Raw genomic sequence first — 16,275 nt, 5'->3', positions numbered from 1 at the left:
TTTATTTGACAGAGGGAGACAGCGAGAGAGGGAACACAAGCAGGGGGAGTGGGAGAGGGAGAAGCAGGCTTCCCGCTAAGCAGGGAGCCCGATGCGGGGCTCGATCCCAGGACCCAGGGATCATGACCTGAGCCGAAGGCAGACGCTTAACGACTGAGCCACCCAGGCGCCCCCCCTGGAAAGTCTTAAATGCTGCTTCTCTCCCTGCATTCCCAGTTGTCTCTAGGTAAAGCAGATCTGTGTTTGTTTGGGAAATAAATGCCTTGTCCTGTTGTAAATGGTAGAGCTGTGTTGCTTTGTGTTGTCCTCTTCCTGTCTGCTTTCTTCTAGAATTTATTTTCCCATAGTCTCATTCTTCTAAGCTCCAAACTTGAAGTTTATAACAAATGTTTCTTAGAAGATGACGCTCCTGATTATCCATAATGTAGAACCAGGAATCATAAAAGAATATAATTTTGGAGCTGTAAGGGGACTTGGGAGGTTGACTAGTCCAAATCCCCTATGAAAATCAAAAAATACAAAGGAACTGTGGTTAAATCCATAGAATGGAATACGATTCAGCAATAAAAAGGGAATGAGCTTTTTTTTTTTTCCTTAAAGATTGTGTTTATTTATTTGAGCGAGAGAGATGAGGGGAGAGAGGGATAAGCACACTCCACGCTGAGCAGGGAGCTGGACGCGAGGCTCCATCTCACGACCCTGAGATCATGACCTGAGTCGAAACCAAGAGTCGGAAGCTTAACTGACGGGACCACCCAGGTGCCCCAGGGAATGGGCTTTTGATAAAATGCAACAACAGTGGATGAATCTTGGAAGAATGATGCTGTGTGAGAGAAGCCAGACAAAAAGCACTACATACTGTGTGATTTCACTTATAAAAAACTGGAAAATGCAAGCGACAGTGATGGCAGTGGATGCCTGTGGATGAGTGGGAAAGGATTAAGGAGGGGAGGGAAGGCAGTAAGGTGAAGAGGGACAAGAGGAAACTTCTGGGTATGACAGTCGTGATTGCAGTGATGGTTTCACAGGTAGATACAAATAGTGCACTTTACATAGATACGGTTTACGACATCACTTATACATCACTAAAGCCACTTAAAGAAATAAAGGAAGGGGCGCCTGGGTGGCTCAGTTGGTTAAGCGACTGCCTTCGGCTCAGGTCATGATCCTGGAGTCCCGGGATCGAGTCCCGCATCAGGCTCCCTGCTCGGCAGGGAGTCTGCTTCTCCCTCTGACCCTCCTCCCTCTCATGCTCTCTGTCTCTCATTCTCTCTCTCTCAAATAAATAAATAAAATCTTTAAAAAAAAAAAGAAATAAAGGAAATTAGAGGCAGTTCACCTGTGGAGTAAATAATAAATGCCTACAGTATACCAGACTCATGTGCTCTGTGCTAGGGGTTCAGAGAGAGTGAAGACTTGGCCCATACCTTCAGGGAGCTCCCCATCCAGTGAGGTTGTTAGAAAATAAACATATCAGTTAGATCCAGTATATTAAGTGCTAAGAAACAGGCACAGACAGGGCACAGGAGGAGTCTAGAACATGGGGGCCAACGGGTGCCTCTTCCAGGGGGAGGTCAGGGAAAGCCTTACGGAAGAGAGCAAGCTGAGCCGAGGCATGGAAGAGCCTTCCCATCTGAGGGAACATCATGGGCAAATTGGTGAGATGGCAAGTTCCAGGGAACTGCGTGTGGTTTGGCCTGACTAGAGCAGAGGACACTATAGCGAGAGAAGGGACCGCAGAGGTTGGTGGGGCCAGACGGTGAAGCTTTGGCTTCCCTGCCAGTGCTTGGGTGTCTTTGTGCTCCAGGGTTGAACTAACAGGTTGTCTAAATCCATAGTCTGTGTCACAGGGACACTGTCTCTTCCAAACACTTGGCATAGACCTCCAGGTTTTCAAGGCTGGGACACTCCTATTCCTGCTTCATTCCAGCCTGGGAGTTTCTTCTGTTCCCCAGGAATGTTTCAAAGCCCAAAGGGAAGAGCTGGTTTAGGTCTGACAGCAGCTGGGAAACATCTGCTTGCTTCTTGGAGCTACCCCTGGGAGCACAGGCCTCTGGTGCGTTTGCATGTTGGAGGCAACCAACAGTCCAGCTGCCCCAAAGGCAGCTTTTTCCACAAGTCCGAAATCTTGCCTTTCTTTCTGGCTGGTGGCCTTGATCCCTGAAGTCCGGTATTTCTGACGATGGCTGTCTTGTGTGCAGTGATCTGTGTCCTGTCTGGTTCTCTCCTACCCTCTGGTCCTCTGTTAACTAGTCACCACTGGATTTCTCCAGCCACGGAGTAATAGAGGTCATGGGAGAGTCCCTTATTTTATTTGTTTTTAGAGTGGTTTTCGGAGAGGACTAGGACGTTGGATCCAGAGTACGACTGTCAGACCACATTAAAAATGCAGGCAGCAGCGCAGTACGCGGATGGCTCATGTCAGCTGGACCTGTTGGTGTCACCAGAGGAGGGAAACACGGCGAGGGCCTGTCTTAATGGAAGTAGATGCCAAACTGAATGGCAAGCCCTGGCTCACGTTTCTCCAGCTTCTGCCACCCTTCAGCCGGAAGAGAACAGCTCATGTCGAAGCTGGAATTTAAAATGGGATTGCTGCTTAATGAGCGTTGATGTGATCTAGAGATCAAGTTGCTTACACCTCAAAAGGAGAGTGCCCATGCTCCCAGTCAGGAGGATTGTTACTCTTACGGCCGTTAGGATCACAAGATGTGAGAAGTGTAGGTTTGGTGGTGTATTCTTTCTTGCCTTGGGGATCCTCTGGCATCTTCTCGGGGTTGGGCCAAGAGGGCAAGTAAAGGTGCCCCCACTGATTTCCCTAACCACCTCGAGGAAAGCTGTGGCCAGCACAGATGCCTGAAATAAGTAGGTCCAGCAAAGGCCAATGTGGATTATCGTGGGGGATCAATAGAACAGACGGTGTCAGGAGGGAAGAAGTTTTCAATGACATTGTGGAGTTTGGTTTTTCTATCTTCTCACCTGGGCTGGTGAAAACAGTCCAAGCGTGGGCTGGCCCAAGCTCTGTAGCTCTGTTTATTCTCTCCTCTTGTCCTCCCCCGTGCTAGCTGCCAGCTTGACTATTAAACGGCTCGGGGCCATTCTTTTTTTTTTTTTTTTTTTTTTTTTTGCTGTGTCAATCCTGGAAGGTCGTCATTGTTGTGATTTAGGGCTGGTTTCCCGAATGGGTGGATGAAATGGATATCTAACTATTGATTTGTTTCCTTGCATTTCAGTCGTTCCAAGGAAGTCAAGGACGAGCATACCTCTTTAACTCAGTGTGAGTGTCTCTGGTACATCCCTGGTTTGGTACAAATTTTGTCGGGTGGGGGGGGGAAGCAGCACCCAGTGATAATTAAACAATGGCCCCCTGCCCCCTCTGCGAAAGTAAAAGCCCTGCAGGACATTACTCTCCACATTGGGTAGCCAGTTATCTTTGGGGAATTTTTTTTGGGGGGGGGGGGCAGCATCTTTGGCTAAGAATAATACATTTACTACCCACAGTAGGCACATCAGAGGGCTGTAGGCTCATAGGGAAGATGTTGAAGTGCTTCCAAGAGCCTCATCATGGAGGCTTCATAACCAGGTCTAAGATGAGTCATCCAGGAGGAGAGGAGGTCGAACAAAAGACCCGGGGATCCACTGCAGGAGCTGGGGCTGGAGGAAAAGGCCCGGGTAGTGAAGAGCCTCCCCCACTGCAGTCGCAGCCTATAGGGCTCTCCGTCACTGCTGGGCACATCCTTTGTAGCCTCTTACCTGGGAAAGGAAGGGGGGACGCTCACAGAAGTGTGATGAACTGTGAGAATGACAATCTCACATGTTCAGCTGGAAATACTATGGGGCTCGTTCATCCTTGTAATCAGGACAAGACTGTGCAGATGTCCCATTTGACATCTTCAGCTGCATTCAGTCCTCAGTAAGCTCTGAGCTGAGGACCCGTGCTCATGGCTGTGGTCTTCACAGTGTGGCCATCAGTTGGTCGCCTTAGGTCACAAGATTAGAAGCATTAGTTAGAAAGCTTCCAAGCAAAGTCTCAACCATACAGACTATATTTCATAGACTCACTGAATCAGAACTTTCAGATCTCAAATGCATTTCAGTGGAGATGTTTCCACGTGGCTACCTTTTAGGGGCTGTTATCACTTTTGGTCATAAACAACGCCCTTCTCAGTGTCGGCTTCCCTTGAGGCATCCGTGCTCAGTTATTTTCTCACTGCAAGCTCAGCTTGAACGACCGAGGATGAATGTGTGACTAACTACCCTTTCTCTCTCTCTGTCCCTTGGCACAGAGTTAATGTGGGCTGCGGGCCTGCAGAAGAGCGAGTGTTGCTAACAGGACTCCATGCAGTTGCAGACATTTACTGTGAAAACTGCAAAACCACTCTGGGCTGGAAATATGTGAGTACTGAGGAGTCTGGTCGGTGCCGAGAGGACTGTGAGGGAGTAACCGAGAGCCTCGTGCTGGAAGATTGCTTTCTTCTCCTGGCTTCCTGTGACCTTGTGGGATTATCTTCGTCCAGGAACAGTCAGTGGAACCCAAAGAGCCATTCCTGGCACACCCCTGTCTACCACACTCATTCTTCCCTTTTCTCTGACAGTCCCCTTCTCCTGCTCATTCCTTTGCACCTGCCCATGAGACAGACAGATACACATCTGCTTTACAATTTAATTAATAATAATAGCAGCACATAACATTTCCTGACAACTTACTCTTTCCAAGCCTATATTATTTTATTCACTCTTCACAGCTTCCTTAGACGGTGGGTAAAGCTTCCTTACCCATCCATAAAATAGGGATGAGGAAACGGAGATTTAGGGAGGTTAATAGTATATCCGAAGTTATCTAGCCATTACATGGCCAAACCAGGATATAGGCATCCAGGAATCTCACTGCAGAGCCCATGCTCTTTGCTCCAGTAATTGTCCCCAAAACATTTCTCAGGTCCTAGGCCCTGTGCTAGGCATCATCAAACATGTTAATTAATGTCGTCTGTTAGATAGATTCATGGCTGGATTCTCCCTAGTGGACATTCGTTCCTTCTCTGTTTAACTCAACAAATATTTTTAATGTCTTGATACCTAGAGTGAGCAGTCCTTCGCCAGGGTGAGAGGAGGTATAGATGATCCATGGAGATAAACTTCTCTTGTTATTGCTGGTAGACATATTTATTATTGGCAGATATTTTCATGTGCTTTTTTCTGCCCAGTCATGGTGGGGATGTTGAGTCTTCCTGGCTCCAGGAGGACAATTTATTCCATGTAAAATGCCATAAATTCCCTGTCCTGTCAGTTGTCCAGGGTCAGTGTGGGGCTGGCTCATATGACCTGTGGTTAGTTAGCTTGTTTGTTAGCTTGGGAGAGCCCGGAGGAGTCGTCAGAACTGCCCGCAGAGTGATGATGATGTGTCAGTGTAGGTTTGTTGATTGTGAAAAACACACCACTCTGTGGGACTCCAGGAATGGGGGAGGCTGTGCGTTATGTGGGAGCAGGGAGTACAGGGGAAACCTCCTTGCCTTCTGCTCCTTTTTGCTGTGAGCCTAAAACTGCTCTAAAAACATGAAGAAATCTATTTAAATAAAAAAGATGTTGAGCAAAAGAAGCCCAACATAAAAGTATTGAGTCCATTTAACCGAAGTTCAAAAATGTGCGAATCTTAACTGCCGCAGGTAGAGTCTGCAGTGGGGCTGCATTGCCTTTATTTATTTATTTATTTATTTATTTATTTATTTATTTATTTATTTTTAAAGATTTTGTTTTATTTATTTGACAGAGAGAGAGAAACAGCATGAGAGGGGATAGGGTCAGAGGGAGAAGCAGGCTCCCCGCTGAGCCGGGAGCCAGATGTGGGACTCGATCCCGGGACTCCGGGATCATGACCTGAGCCGAAGGCAGTCGCTTAACCAACTGAGCCACCCAGGCGCCCTGCATTGCCTTTAGATGCCCTCCTTCACATTTCCCTTGAAATGTTCAGAATTAGCAAGAAACACCCTAGATGGCATGTGTCACGATGCCAAGATGGTCACAGATCCCTGTGGTTGCCCTGATTGCTTCCTGTGGGAAAAACTGGCCTTGGCTGTTCTGTTCCCCCTGTATGGCCGGTGGCCCCTCTGGGTGATCTGGGGGCCACAGTTCTGGTTTTGATTATTCAGAAATGTTCTGCCCTTCTGTTTCCCCAACCTCTTGGTCATCTTATTCCATTGAAGATGTGCAGGATTACAGACAGAAGATAAATCTGAGTTCATTGGTTTTGCTCCTCACTTCAGGTAAAATGATTCACTTCTTTGACAGAGGTTCATTAAAAGCCTTTGTGTTGGATACAAAAGTAAATGCGATCTAATGCTTGCCCTTGGGAGTGTTTACAGTCATGGTGTCAAGGAGGAAAGCTACAGGTAAACGGATAAAACAGCGTGACAGGCATAATGATATACACAGGACAGTAGGGAAACCTCAGTCTCCCAAATATATTACCTCCCATGTCCCAGGCCCGTGCTCCAATCTTTCATTCCATTATTTCTTCTGACCCTCATAGTAATCCTGTGAAGTACTTTTAATTATCCCAGTTTTGTAAATGGAAAGTTTGCGATTGTAAACGCAAGTGGTTAAGTGATGCTTCTGGGGCCAGGGTTCAGTCTGGGGTATTTCTGCAGACTCCAGATCTAGTGCTCTGTCCAGTTAGGACATTTTGCAAGTGCCCTGTGGCTTGGGGGCTGTTGAATTTTTTTTTCTTTTGACTTTTGTTTGTTTGTTTAATAGGGATATATTCTTACTTTCCTAGTTTTCTTTTTACCTCCTCCCTATCCTAAACACACTACATGGAACAATAGGTCTTAGTCTCGAACCACATTCCTTTGTTGTGTACACACACACACACACACACACACGGAGCTGAGGAATAATGAAGTGTCAGGGAAATGACTGCTGAGTCCACAGCTCTTGCGTGTGTGTGATGTGTTTGCACATTCTCTCTCACCGCCCCTCCCCTCACCACTTTGTGGAATGATTCCTCTCTCAACAAGAGGCTCAAGTGTGAGCTCTTATTAGGAGACTCAGTTCCCCAGAGCTCTAGGAACAGAAGATACAGTACATACAAATGCTGCCCAGAACCTACAAGCAGGAGGGTTGAGTTACTTACTAAGTCGGAAGACTTGGGAGAAGAGCTGATGTCCACAGCTTGTGCACATTGAGCTCAGCCACCTAATGACTGTGATGACCAGGGCTTTTCATATAGTACACCAAGATGTTTTTATACATCTGTGCCTGGGAAGAAGATATCCCTTTGAGCCTGTACCTATGCAGGGCTTTTTTTTTTCTTTTTCTTTCTTTTTTCTTTTTTCTTTCCTGTGGGGCTTATTAGCCTGCAAGCCCACCCACAGTGTTTGTTGTACATTTAGGATGGTAAATTGCCAGGTGGTTTCTGTTGCATTTTCTCTCTGGAGGCCTGGCAACTGGGTGGGGCGTGAGGGCTGCCAGGTTCTTCAGCCTAGAGTTCATGTAGCTCCTTACTCCCTGGAGAAAGGCGGTGAGGGAAAAACAGACTTAACACACCTGACATAGAAACATCAAGATAAATGAGAGAGAGACCTATTTGGACTCCCAATACTTTGTTCTCTCCCTGAGTGTCCTTTCTCTAAGTGTAACAGTACAGTTGAGGATTATGACATAGAAACTTCATGGATACATCCATAGAGCACATTTCTGGTTAGCATCTGAAACCAAGTTCCTCTCAGATTTTACACACGCTCGCGCTCACACACACACGCACGCGCACACATACACATTCACACATTCACTCAGCAGTTATTTATTGAAGACCTCTTATCTGGCAAGCAGTCTTCTAGGCACGAGGGATACCGCAGTGAACAAAATAGATGAAAACCTCTGCCTGCCATGAAATTTGTGTCGTCCTGGTGAGAGACAATAGGTACAGTAGATGTGCAGGTTGTACTGTGTGTTTGAAAATGATAAGTGCCGTGGAGAAGAATGAAGCAGGGAGAGGGGCGGGGAGGGCGTTCTGGGGTGGAAGTTGTGCTTTTAAAGTAGAACGGTGGGGAAAGACCTTACTAAGGTGGTGATGTTTGGGCAAAGCCTTAAATGAGCAGAGATCCTGAAGAAATTCTATTGTAAATATTGAGAAAAAATGTTTAGAATATTTAAATTGCAAAATATTGAAACTCGGTTGTAAATATTGAGAGAGTCCCGGGGCTGTCTCGGAGCTGGAGCTCAGTGAAGGGGGCGTGGCGTGTCTGAGTGGCGGGAATTCTCTCAGTCTGGGCCAGGCTGGTCCTGTATGCTTCTGTGCTACAAGTCACCTACTTGTCTTTGGTCATTTGGTGTCTTTTCTCTTCCTTTGTGTCTCCTAGGAACATGCCTTTGAAAGCAGCCAGAAATATAAAGAAGGCAAATACATCATTGAGCTAGCACACATGATCAAGGACAATGGCTGGGACTGATCGGAGGGTATCCACCTAACCCAGTGTCCACGTGAACACCATCCAACCGAACATTCTACCCAAGCGTGAGAGAGTGACTGAACACTTGGTTCCATCCATTTAGGGGCCTTGCCATCTGGGGCATTCTCCCACCCTGACGCCGTCTTTCTGGTGACCGGCCTCTAAATCGCTGTCTCTCTGTCTCTTTGCTTTGTATCTGTTTGTGAGTTGATCCTGGCTTCTCTCTCTGTTCTAGTGTTGGCTGAAAACAAAACAACGAAAGGAACAGATGCCTGACCGCATGGCAGCAACCCACCTTGGTAAGGGCCCTAGGGCCCATGTAAGAGCTGCCTGGTGGCCTCTTGTCAGGAGAGCAGTGGTACAGCATGGGGGTGTGAGGAAGAGAGGAAGGGGGAGCCTTGAGGGTCCCAGGGGTGGGCAGGGGATGGGCCGTTAGAGGTAGGAACAAAATTGTGCTGCTCCCGGGGTCCCGGTAACTTAGGCTTGAAATAATCGACTTGTCTAAAAGGACAAAGAGAAAAAAAAAAAAAATACCTCATGACTGCATTCTCTCTGATCAGAAGCTTCTGTTCCCGACACCAACTGTGCCAGGTTTGCATGCGAGCGCAAGAACTGGCCCTAACTCTAGGGGCGCAGGGGCCTGGTTCTCCTGGGTTGAATTGGGGGTGTCGTGGAAGCAGAGAGTGAGAAGCCCAGGTGGTTTTGATAACTCTGCCTCACTGCTCCTTCGGGTTATCTTTGCCTCTTCAGCCGCCGTAGGTGAGAAGAGGCGGACTGCCATTTGCAATGGGTGCAAGATCCAAACATCCCAAAGGCTTTGGCCACCAACCAACTAAAATCAGTAATGGAGGAGGACAGGGAACAAAGGGGGGCGGTAGTTTGGGAGCTCCTGCAGAAATGGCTCAGATACTGGGCCAGAAAAAATAAAAAGTAGAACCAGTTAGCAATTCTGACTGTCTAACCTTTTTTCCTGACCCTTAGTAAGAGAAGAGCCTTGTGGCAAGGAAGGGGGTGGGGTGGGGCAATGCTGGGAATAGCTTAGATTTGAACCATTACAGGTTAGTGCATCTTTCCCCTTTGGTATGCAAAGGCTTTAGTGAGATCAGCAATTCTTTGTACATAGAGTTTTAGGTGTTTTTCTCCAGTTCTGTCAAAGTCCCAAGACTTTGAGCTTAGTGATAACCTGGCCAGTAGATTCCTCATGCCGCTAGCTGCTCTCCTTGGACTTGAATGCTTTGTGTGGAGAGAAATTGTCAGAGTGGTCCAGCAGTGGGGAGGGCCTAGGTATGATATCTAACATCAAGTTACAAATTCCAGTATTAGCCCCTGCCTCCCATCTATCTCGCAAACCAAACCAAAGTTCATTATATTAGGGAAACAGAGAAAAGATCCTTAATAAGGCTTATGAGAGAAAGGAGTTAGTTAGTTAACCAACACTGTGAAGTGTATTCTACCAGCAGGTAAGCCAGTACACGGTGCACGACCGAAACTCGTTTAACCGAGTTAATTTTATTGCTTAGACCGAAAATGTAATTAATGTTAAGATATGTGCAGGTTATGTTAGGTAATTCTCAGCATCTCATTTCTCTAAGTAGGCTGATCCTATAGGAAATTTTCCTATAGGGGAATTCACCTTAAAAGTCATCAGGATTCAAGCAGCCAACCAGGGACATTTCCAGAATTCAGACAAATTCCCGTAGGGAGTGAGTCCATGGTGGAAATGCCTTTTCATGTCTCTGTGGGCTGATTGCAGAAGGGGGGACCTGAGCTAGGCGTGGCCCTGCCCTGGAGGGTGACGGATGGCAGGACTGACAGGAAGCTGGGTGGCTCCAGGTAGACTGCTTCTGTGACACAAAAGGATTCTTAGAAATTGAATCTTGTTCCCAGAGGCTTTTTACCCACATTTTTTGGTACTTTAGCAACCCTGGGAGATTAAGTGCTCCCCACATTACTAAAAAGCAGACTGAAGTTCAGAAGAAGTATTTCATTTCCGCTCCCAGAGAAAGAGCTCTTCTGGCTCCCAGGGCCAAGATCTCAATAAAAAGCATTTTCAACTTTCACATTCCTAAGCTGGCTTGCCAGCACAAAAATCATAGATCCTCCTTTCTGTCTGCCCTGAAGGTAGTGGCCTTCACTTAGAGATTTTGATTAGCCCCTTTGCTCAGGGAATGTCCTGGCTGTTGATACTCCTTTCCATAGAAAGAAAATGGGGGTTAAGCACGGGTAGGTGTTTTGTCTTTGAGACTGAAAATGGAGTGTGGTGACATAGAAACCAGATACGGGGTGCCCTAGAATTTTCAAGGGGCAGAGGAGACTGATGTGCCACTGTTCTTCCTTGGGGATGAGGCCTCTGACTGTTGCATGGATCAGAGTAGGCTCCAGTTAGACCCAGGTTCTGGTTTTTTTTTCTTCTTCTTTTTTTTTTTTCCCAGTTCTTACCCATTGAGCATCCAATGGGTGCGTGGCACCATACTTGGTGCAAAAGATCCGAGTAGAATGTTGGTTTTTCCATAACTACAGGGGAAAAAAAACAACTCACTAGGCTTTCCCTCTGTGTCAATGAAACCAAAAGTGCTTCTTATAACTTTAGCTCCATTCATGGCTTGTCTACCTAACGTCTAGCAGTATTAGAGAGACCACAGCTGAGTGATGGAGACGCATCAACTCATGGCCTCAGTCAGTTCATTCTTTAATTTCCTCACCAAATTATTGACTCAGAGCATAACCAAAGACCTCATCCATTCACCCCTGGCGGGTTCAGGGAATTGGAGTTTGACTGTAAAGCCTAGGCAGGGCGCAGGGAGTAGGGCAGGGGAAAGTGCGAAGTGAGAAAGGCAAAGGCGTGAAGTTCTGTACCTCAGCCAGCAGCTGCCTTCATTTGCAACTGAAGTCCAGCTGGCAGACTCTCTAGGTCCATCTCCCCTATGCTGTCCTAGGTCATGTGGCCTCGGTGGCCCTGGATTACACCCAGACCCCAGGATGTTAGTCTCAGGCTGCTGACGGGTTGATTTGACATGAATCAAATACAGCCAGACTTGATGCCCACAGATTGTCAACTGGGCCCGACTGAGTGCTGCCCCAACTCCGAGACAGCAAGATCATGGAGATAGGATAGAGTAAATCTTGACTGGTGGGTCAGTGTGTGAAAAAGAGGTGTCCCCTTTATAAAAAGATTTTCAAGTGGATATATATATGAAAAAAAAAGTTGCTTGTGAAATATACTTTTGTAAATAATATTTAATTTTTTAAATAATATATTTGGTGCTGTTTTCTCAGATCCCCTGAGAGCACTTTTTATTTTCATTTTAAAATTCTATGGTTTCCTCTGCATTTCTTGAAGTATATTTTAAGGGAAACAGTGATCACCAATATACTCTTTAAAAAAAAAAAAAGATCTGTATCACTTTAGTCTGGACAGAGGCAATGCCTCTCTGCATTTTTTTTCCAGATGGAGCAGACTCTGCAGTACATTACCAGGTTGAGAATTGAAATATTTTCTTGCACCAATATTGGCTAGAAAAGAAAATAAATAAAATCAGATTTAGTAACAGCGTAGTGATTCCTCTTGTTGGAAGAATTTCCAACAAATCGGAATCTTGTTTTTAATGCGTGTGTGTGTGTGTGTGTGTGTGTGTGTGTGTAAAAAGCACTTTGGACTGTGCCTCCTGTTTTCTTTTTTATTGGGGACACTATACCTACAGTTTACACCTTGGGCACATAAGGCTTTCTTCTCTTTCTCTCTGCTTGTTTTGGACCAACAGCACAAACCATGAAGATTTTGTTTTTCTGAGCATGGAGCTGTTGCCACTTTGCTCCTTTTTCGTTGTGTGCTCAACTTTCCCAGATAGTAAAGGAAATCTTTTGTTTGTGAAGATCAAGCAGAGTCAGGTCTATGTGTTTCTAACTGAGATGTGAGTGTACTCCTTATGTACCCCAGGGTTCCAGTGGTTGTAGAAGCCACATTGTTAACTGGTTTGGGTTGAAAGAACATCAGTAAAATAATACACATACCTTGTAGGTAAACAGTTTATTTTAAGGTCAGATTGCCTCAGGTTCAGGAAGAGGCTGGGAAATAAAATCTTGAACACAATCAACTTACATATTTTAACAAAGAGTCTGCCTCAAATGAGAAAACAAGCTAGTGGTCAAGGTAGAGGAAAGAGATGTTTCATTTTCTTAAGCAAAATACAGTCATGAAATCTGCCAGCAGTGAAAGGTAAAGCCAAGAAGAAACAAGCTATTCCCATCACCAAATTCGATCTGCCTGTATATTTTTATATAACATTTTGGTGAAAGTGAGAGTCGGTTCCCTTTTCCAACCTGCAGAGACGATCTTTCAATACGGAATCTCTATTTATGCTTGTGTTTACAAACTGTATTTGTTGGGTTTGGGTTTTGTTATTTTCCCTATCTTTTTTTTTTTTTTTTTTTTTGGTGGCATTTTTCAGGTCACTTTGCTTCAATAACAAAGATAATTATTTTCAAATAATTTGTCTTCACCTTTTCCTGTATTTGTACATAGTGATTCAGTATTAGAGAAAAGTGCATTGTTTCTGTCATATTTCCAATCTGTGTTGGTGCTCATTTGAGAAAATAAAGTTTTCAAATATTCTTTGGAGGGCTCATCTGTCTTAATTGACCCAGCATGTTTTTAACTTGACTTTTAACATTGAAAGTAACTGAAAAGCCTGTAGGAGGTCATCTAACCCCATTCACAGAGCTCTCAACTGAGACCCTGCGGGGTTGTTTGTTCCAAGGACAGTTGGCCAATTAATGAATAAAAATCAGGTCTCCTGCTTATCTGCAAATGCTGCTCTTATCTTTAGATATCAGAAATGCCTGAGTGACCTTTAGGATTTTTGTCTACTAAACCCCATATTCCTAAAACTCGCAAACTTTTCTGTTTATGCCAATTTCTTTGGGGGAAATTGGATTGCATTAAGTGAAGAGATAAAAGAATTGTAAAACAACAAAACTAGGTCACAAAGAGGCAGCATTATCTCTGAATAACTGGCTAACAAAGGAGGAAAGAAGTATTCACAGTTACAGTATATGGAAAATCAAGTCTTCTCACTCACTGAACAAATATTTATTAAACATCTGTTAGGTTCTAGACACTGGGTGAGGCAGTTGGACTGTTCTAGTAAATCAGCTGCTTTTCTTTTCCTCCAGTATCTTCCATATGCATAGCCTTGCACAGCCAGTCAGCGTACAGAGTTTTGTTTGCTGGTGCCTTCATTTAACAGACGAAGTATTTTTGCCTAGACATCAACTTTTTCAAAACCATGCCTCCACAACTTACAGCGTTCTCACCTTATATAGGCAACTTAAATAGTGAAGAAAGAGGATATTAAAACTGCCCAAATGTGTGTATTTGTGTGTTTTCACATTGGTGAAAGTATTTTAAAAGCCTGTTCTGTATAAAATAAGAACCTTGTCTTCCCATGAATTTTCACCTACCCATTCTGGGCCAGGCTGCAGTTGACTTTATTTGTCCTTGAGCGTATTATCTTATTCCTGTGACCTGTTTTGCTTCAGTGGATGTGTCTGTTATCATTTCATTCTTGTTTGCCTTTGGCCGACCGGGAGGAGAGAAAAGATAACATGTGCGGGAGACGACCGGTTCCAAACCAGCAGTCCTTGGGTCCTCCCCTTTCCAAGCTCTTACACCCCAGGGGCCATCCAGGGATCAGGCCGGACCACAGCTAGGGTGCTTTGCTACATGACCTCACTTAAGATCCCCGCCGTGAGGCTCTTCCTCACATCATCCCAGGAGTCCTCTCCACCCTATGAGAAAAGCAATGACAAATGCCGATTATTCTCATTGGATTGATGATGAAATTGAGGTCAGGAGGGTTTCAGGGGAATGACAGGGTCAGGAATCCTAGCCTGGCTTCACCGCCCAGGTTCTTGCCCTGCACTGTGTTCCAAATGTCAGCCTCTCTCTTCCTCCAGCCTTCTTAATTCTTGTGTGGCTTCATAGGACACTTTCTCAGTCTGCTCATCATGACTGCTTAATGTGTAAGGGGTCAGGGAGTGTGAATCAGCAAATTAGGTGGCTGCTACCTGAAAAGGATTGTGTATTCCATAGCAGAACCTAAGCTTGGCTTTGTTGGTTCTTAATACTCTGCAGTAGATCACATGTGTAATCCTTGGCCCCTTGATTAATAGTAGGTACTTAACAACTGCTTGGTGAACATTGAATTAATGTGGATTCAAAATATGTCCTAAGAGGACAAGAGAGGAGGTTAGCACTGAATGTTTCCTGCATAAGGTAAATGGTTATATCAGGAACAGTCAGTTTACTATTTGCATTTACTTATTCAACAAGCATTTTTTTTTGGACGTCTGTTATGTGCCTGGTCTAGTCAGGAAACTAACCCCAGGGAGCAGAAAATCAGTGGTACTAATTGTGCAGAGCAGGAGAACAAAGGGCTATGCCTGGCCCTCCCTGGTTGGCCAGATCAACATCAGCCACCACCCTCACTACCCTCTCTGGCACCTGTTTCCTGCAGAAGCAATTGCTCATAAATCCTTTCATCTGAACCTAGAGCAGGGCACAGGGCAATCTCTGGAGTTAGGGCACCTGATTTCAAATACTGGCTTCACTTAGTGAAAAGGTTATCTACGGAAAGGGCTCAGCCCAGTGCCTGGCACCTCGCAAGGAGTCAGTAATGAAATGGTTGTCATGATTACAGAGTGCTATTTTGAGTTGGGAGTGGGATGAAGTGGACTATTATATTTGATCTTTATGTACATTATTTGCTTAATTTTGCAACATGCCTATGAAGCAAATACTCCATTTTACAGAAGACAAAACTGAGGTTCAGGGCATAAATAACATGCTCGTGGATGAGCTGGCCCGCCCCCTCCATTCTGTGGCCCCAGCCTGCCATTCAGGAAGCAGGAATAACCACCAAATAGGAAACTTTTTGGCAAATCAGATCACACACACACCCCAAACTGTCATGGCTGTCTAGTGGTCTCCCGTTTTATTCTTTTTATCACGAAATAGAAATTCTGGCTTTTCCATTGGAAGCCAGGAGCTCAGAACTGAGGAAGAGTTGAGTTGTACCATACCTTGATTTTATAGGATTTCACGCCTGTTAATTGCAGGGCTATGATTGTTAAGACGAAAAAGTGTTGCTTTCAGTTGTTCAGACTGATAGAAAAGATGGAAATGAAAACCATGCCCATGCGGAAGTGACTCAAGTATCCTAACATTCAGTACCATCTCTGTGCGGACGTTTGGGGGTAACTCTCCAGGCCAGCTTGGAACAAGCCAAACATTAATAAGAGTTCATGTGGCACAAAGATACTTCTAATCTCCCCCCTCTTCCACCCAGTTGATAATGGGATCACTTTAATGAGAGACAGGATAGCTGGGAAAGCTGAATTTTTTGAGGCCTTAGCAAATCATTTGAAAACTGTGACAGAACTAGTGAGTTGTATTTATTTTGAATTAAAATCATGCTAATGGTTTATTCCAAGCTCAGAAATTAGCAGGGTCAAGTAGAAAGAAGGTAGGTTTTGGAGTCGGACAGATGGGGATTTCAAGCCTGACTGCATGATTATATATTGATCACTTTGAGGAAGTCCCTGCAATTCTCAGGACTAGTTTGTCATCTGCAAATCAGGGATACCAGCAACCACACTCAGGTTATTGTCAGGATCAAATAATAGCCATAAAATGCCCAGTACATTGCCTAGATCAAATAGGACTTTGCAAGTGTCATTCCCCGCCCCCCCCCGCCCCCCCCCCCCCCCCCCCCGCACTGTTAGCGAGAGGAGGGTAAGTCATCAACACCTGCTCATGGGCCTGGGAAGTAGT

The 16,275-nt window shown here is 45.2% G+C and overlaps 1 protein-coding gene across 1 annotated transcript in view; it reads left to right on the top strand.

Moving 5' to 3' along the window:
- Positions 1 to 13,029, top strand: part of YPEL2 (yippee like 2) — a 43,160-nt gene extending 30,131 nt beyond the window's left edge. Inside the window, exons 2-4 of the mRNA XM_021703915.1 lie at positions 3,231 to 3,274; positions 4,284 to 4,392; positions 8,355 to 13,029. Of these exons, the coding sequence (XP_021559590.1) occupies positions 3,231 to 3,274; positions 4,284 to 4,392; positions 8,355 to 8,444 (243 nt within the window). The 3' untranslated portion in view covers positions 8,445 to 13,029. The remainder of the gene's footprint in view (positions 1 to 3,230; positions 3,275 to 4,283; positions 4,393 to 8,354) is intronic.
- Positions 13,030 to 16,275: the final 3,246 nt, after the last annotated feature.

Source organism: Neomonachus schauinslandi, chromosome 15 (assembly GCF_002201575.2).
Source record: "Neomonachus schauinslandi chromosome 15, ASM220157v2, whole genome shotgun sequence".
In the NCBI taxonomy this organism is placed as follows: Eukaryota; Metazoa; Chordata; class Mammalia; order Carnivora; family Phocidae; genus Neomonachus; species Neomonachus schauinslandi.
This window is presented reverse-complemented; position numbering and strand designations above follow the sequence as displayed.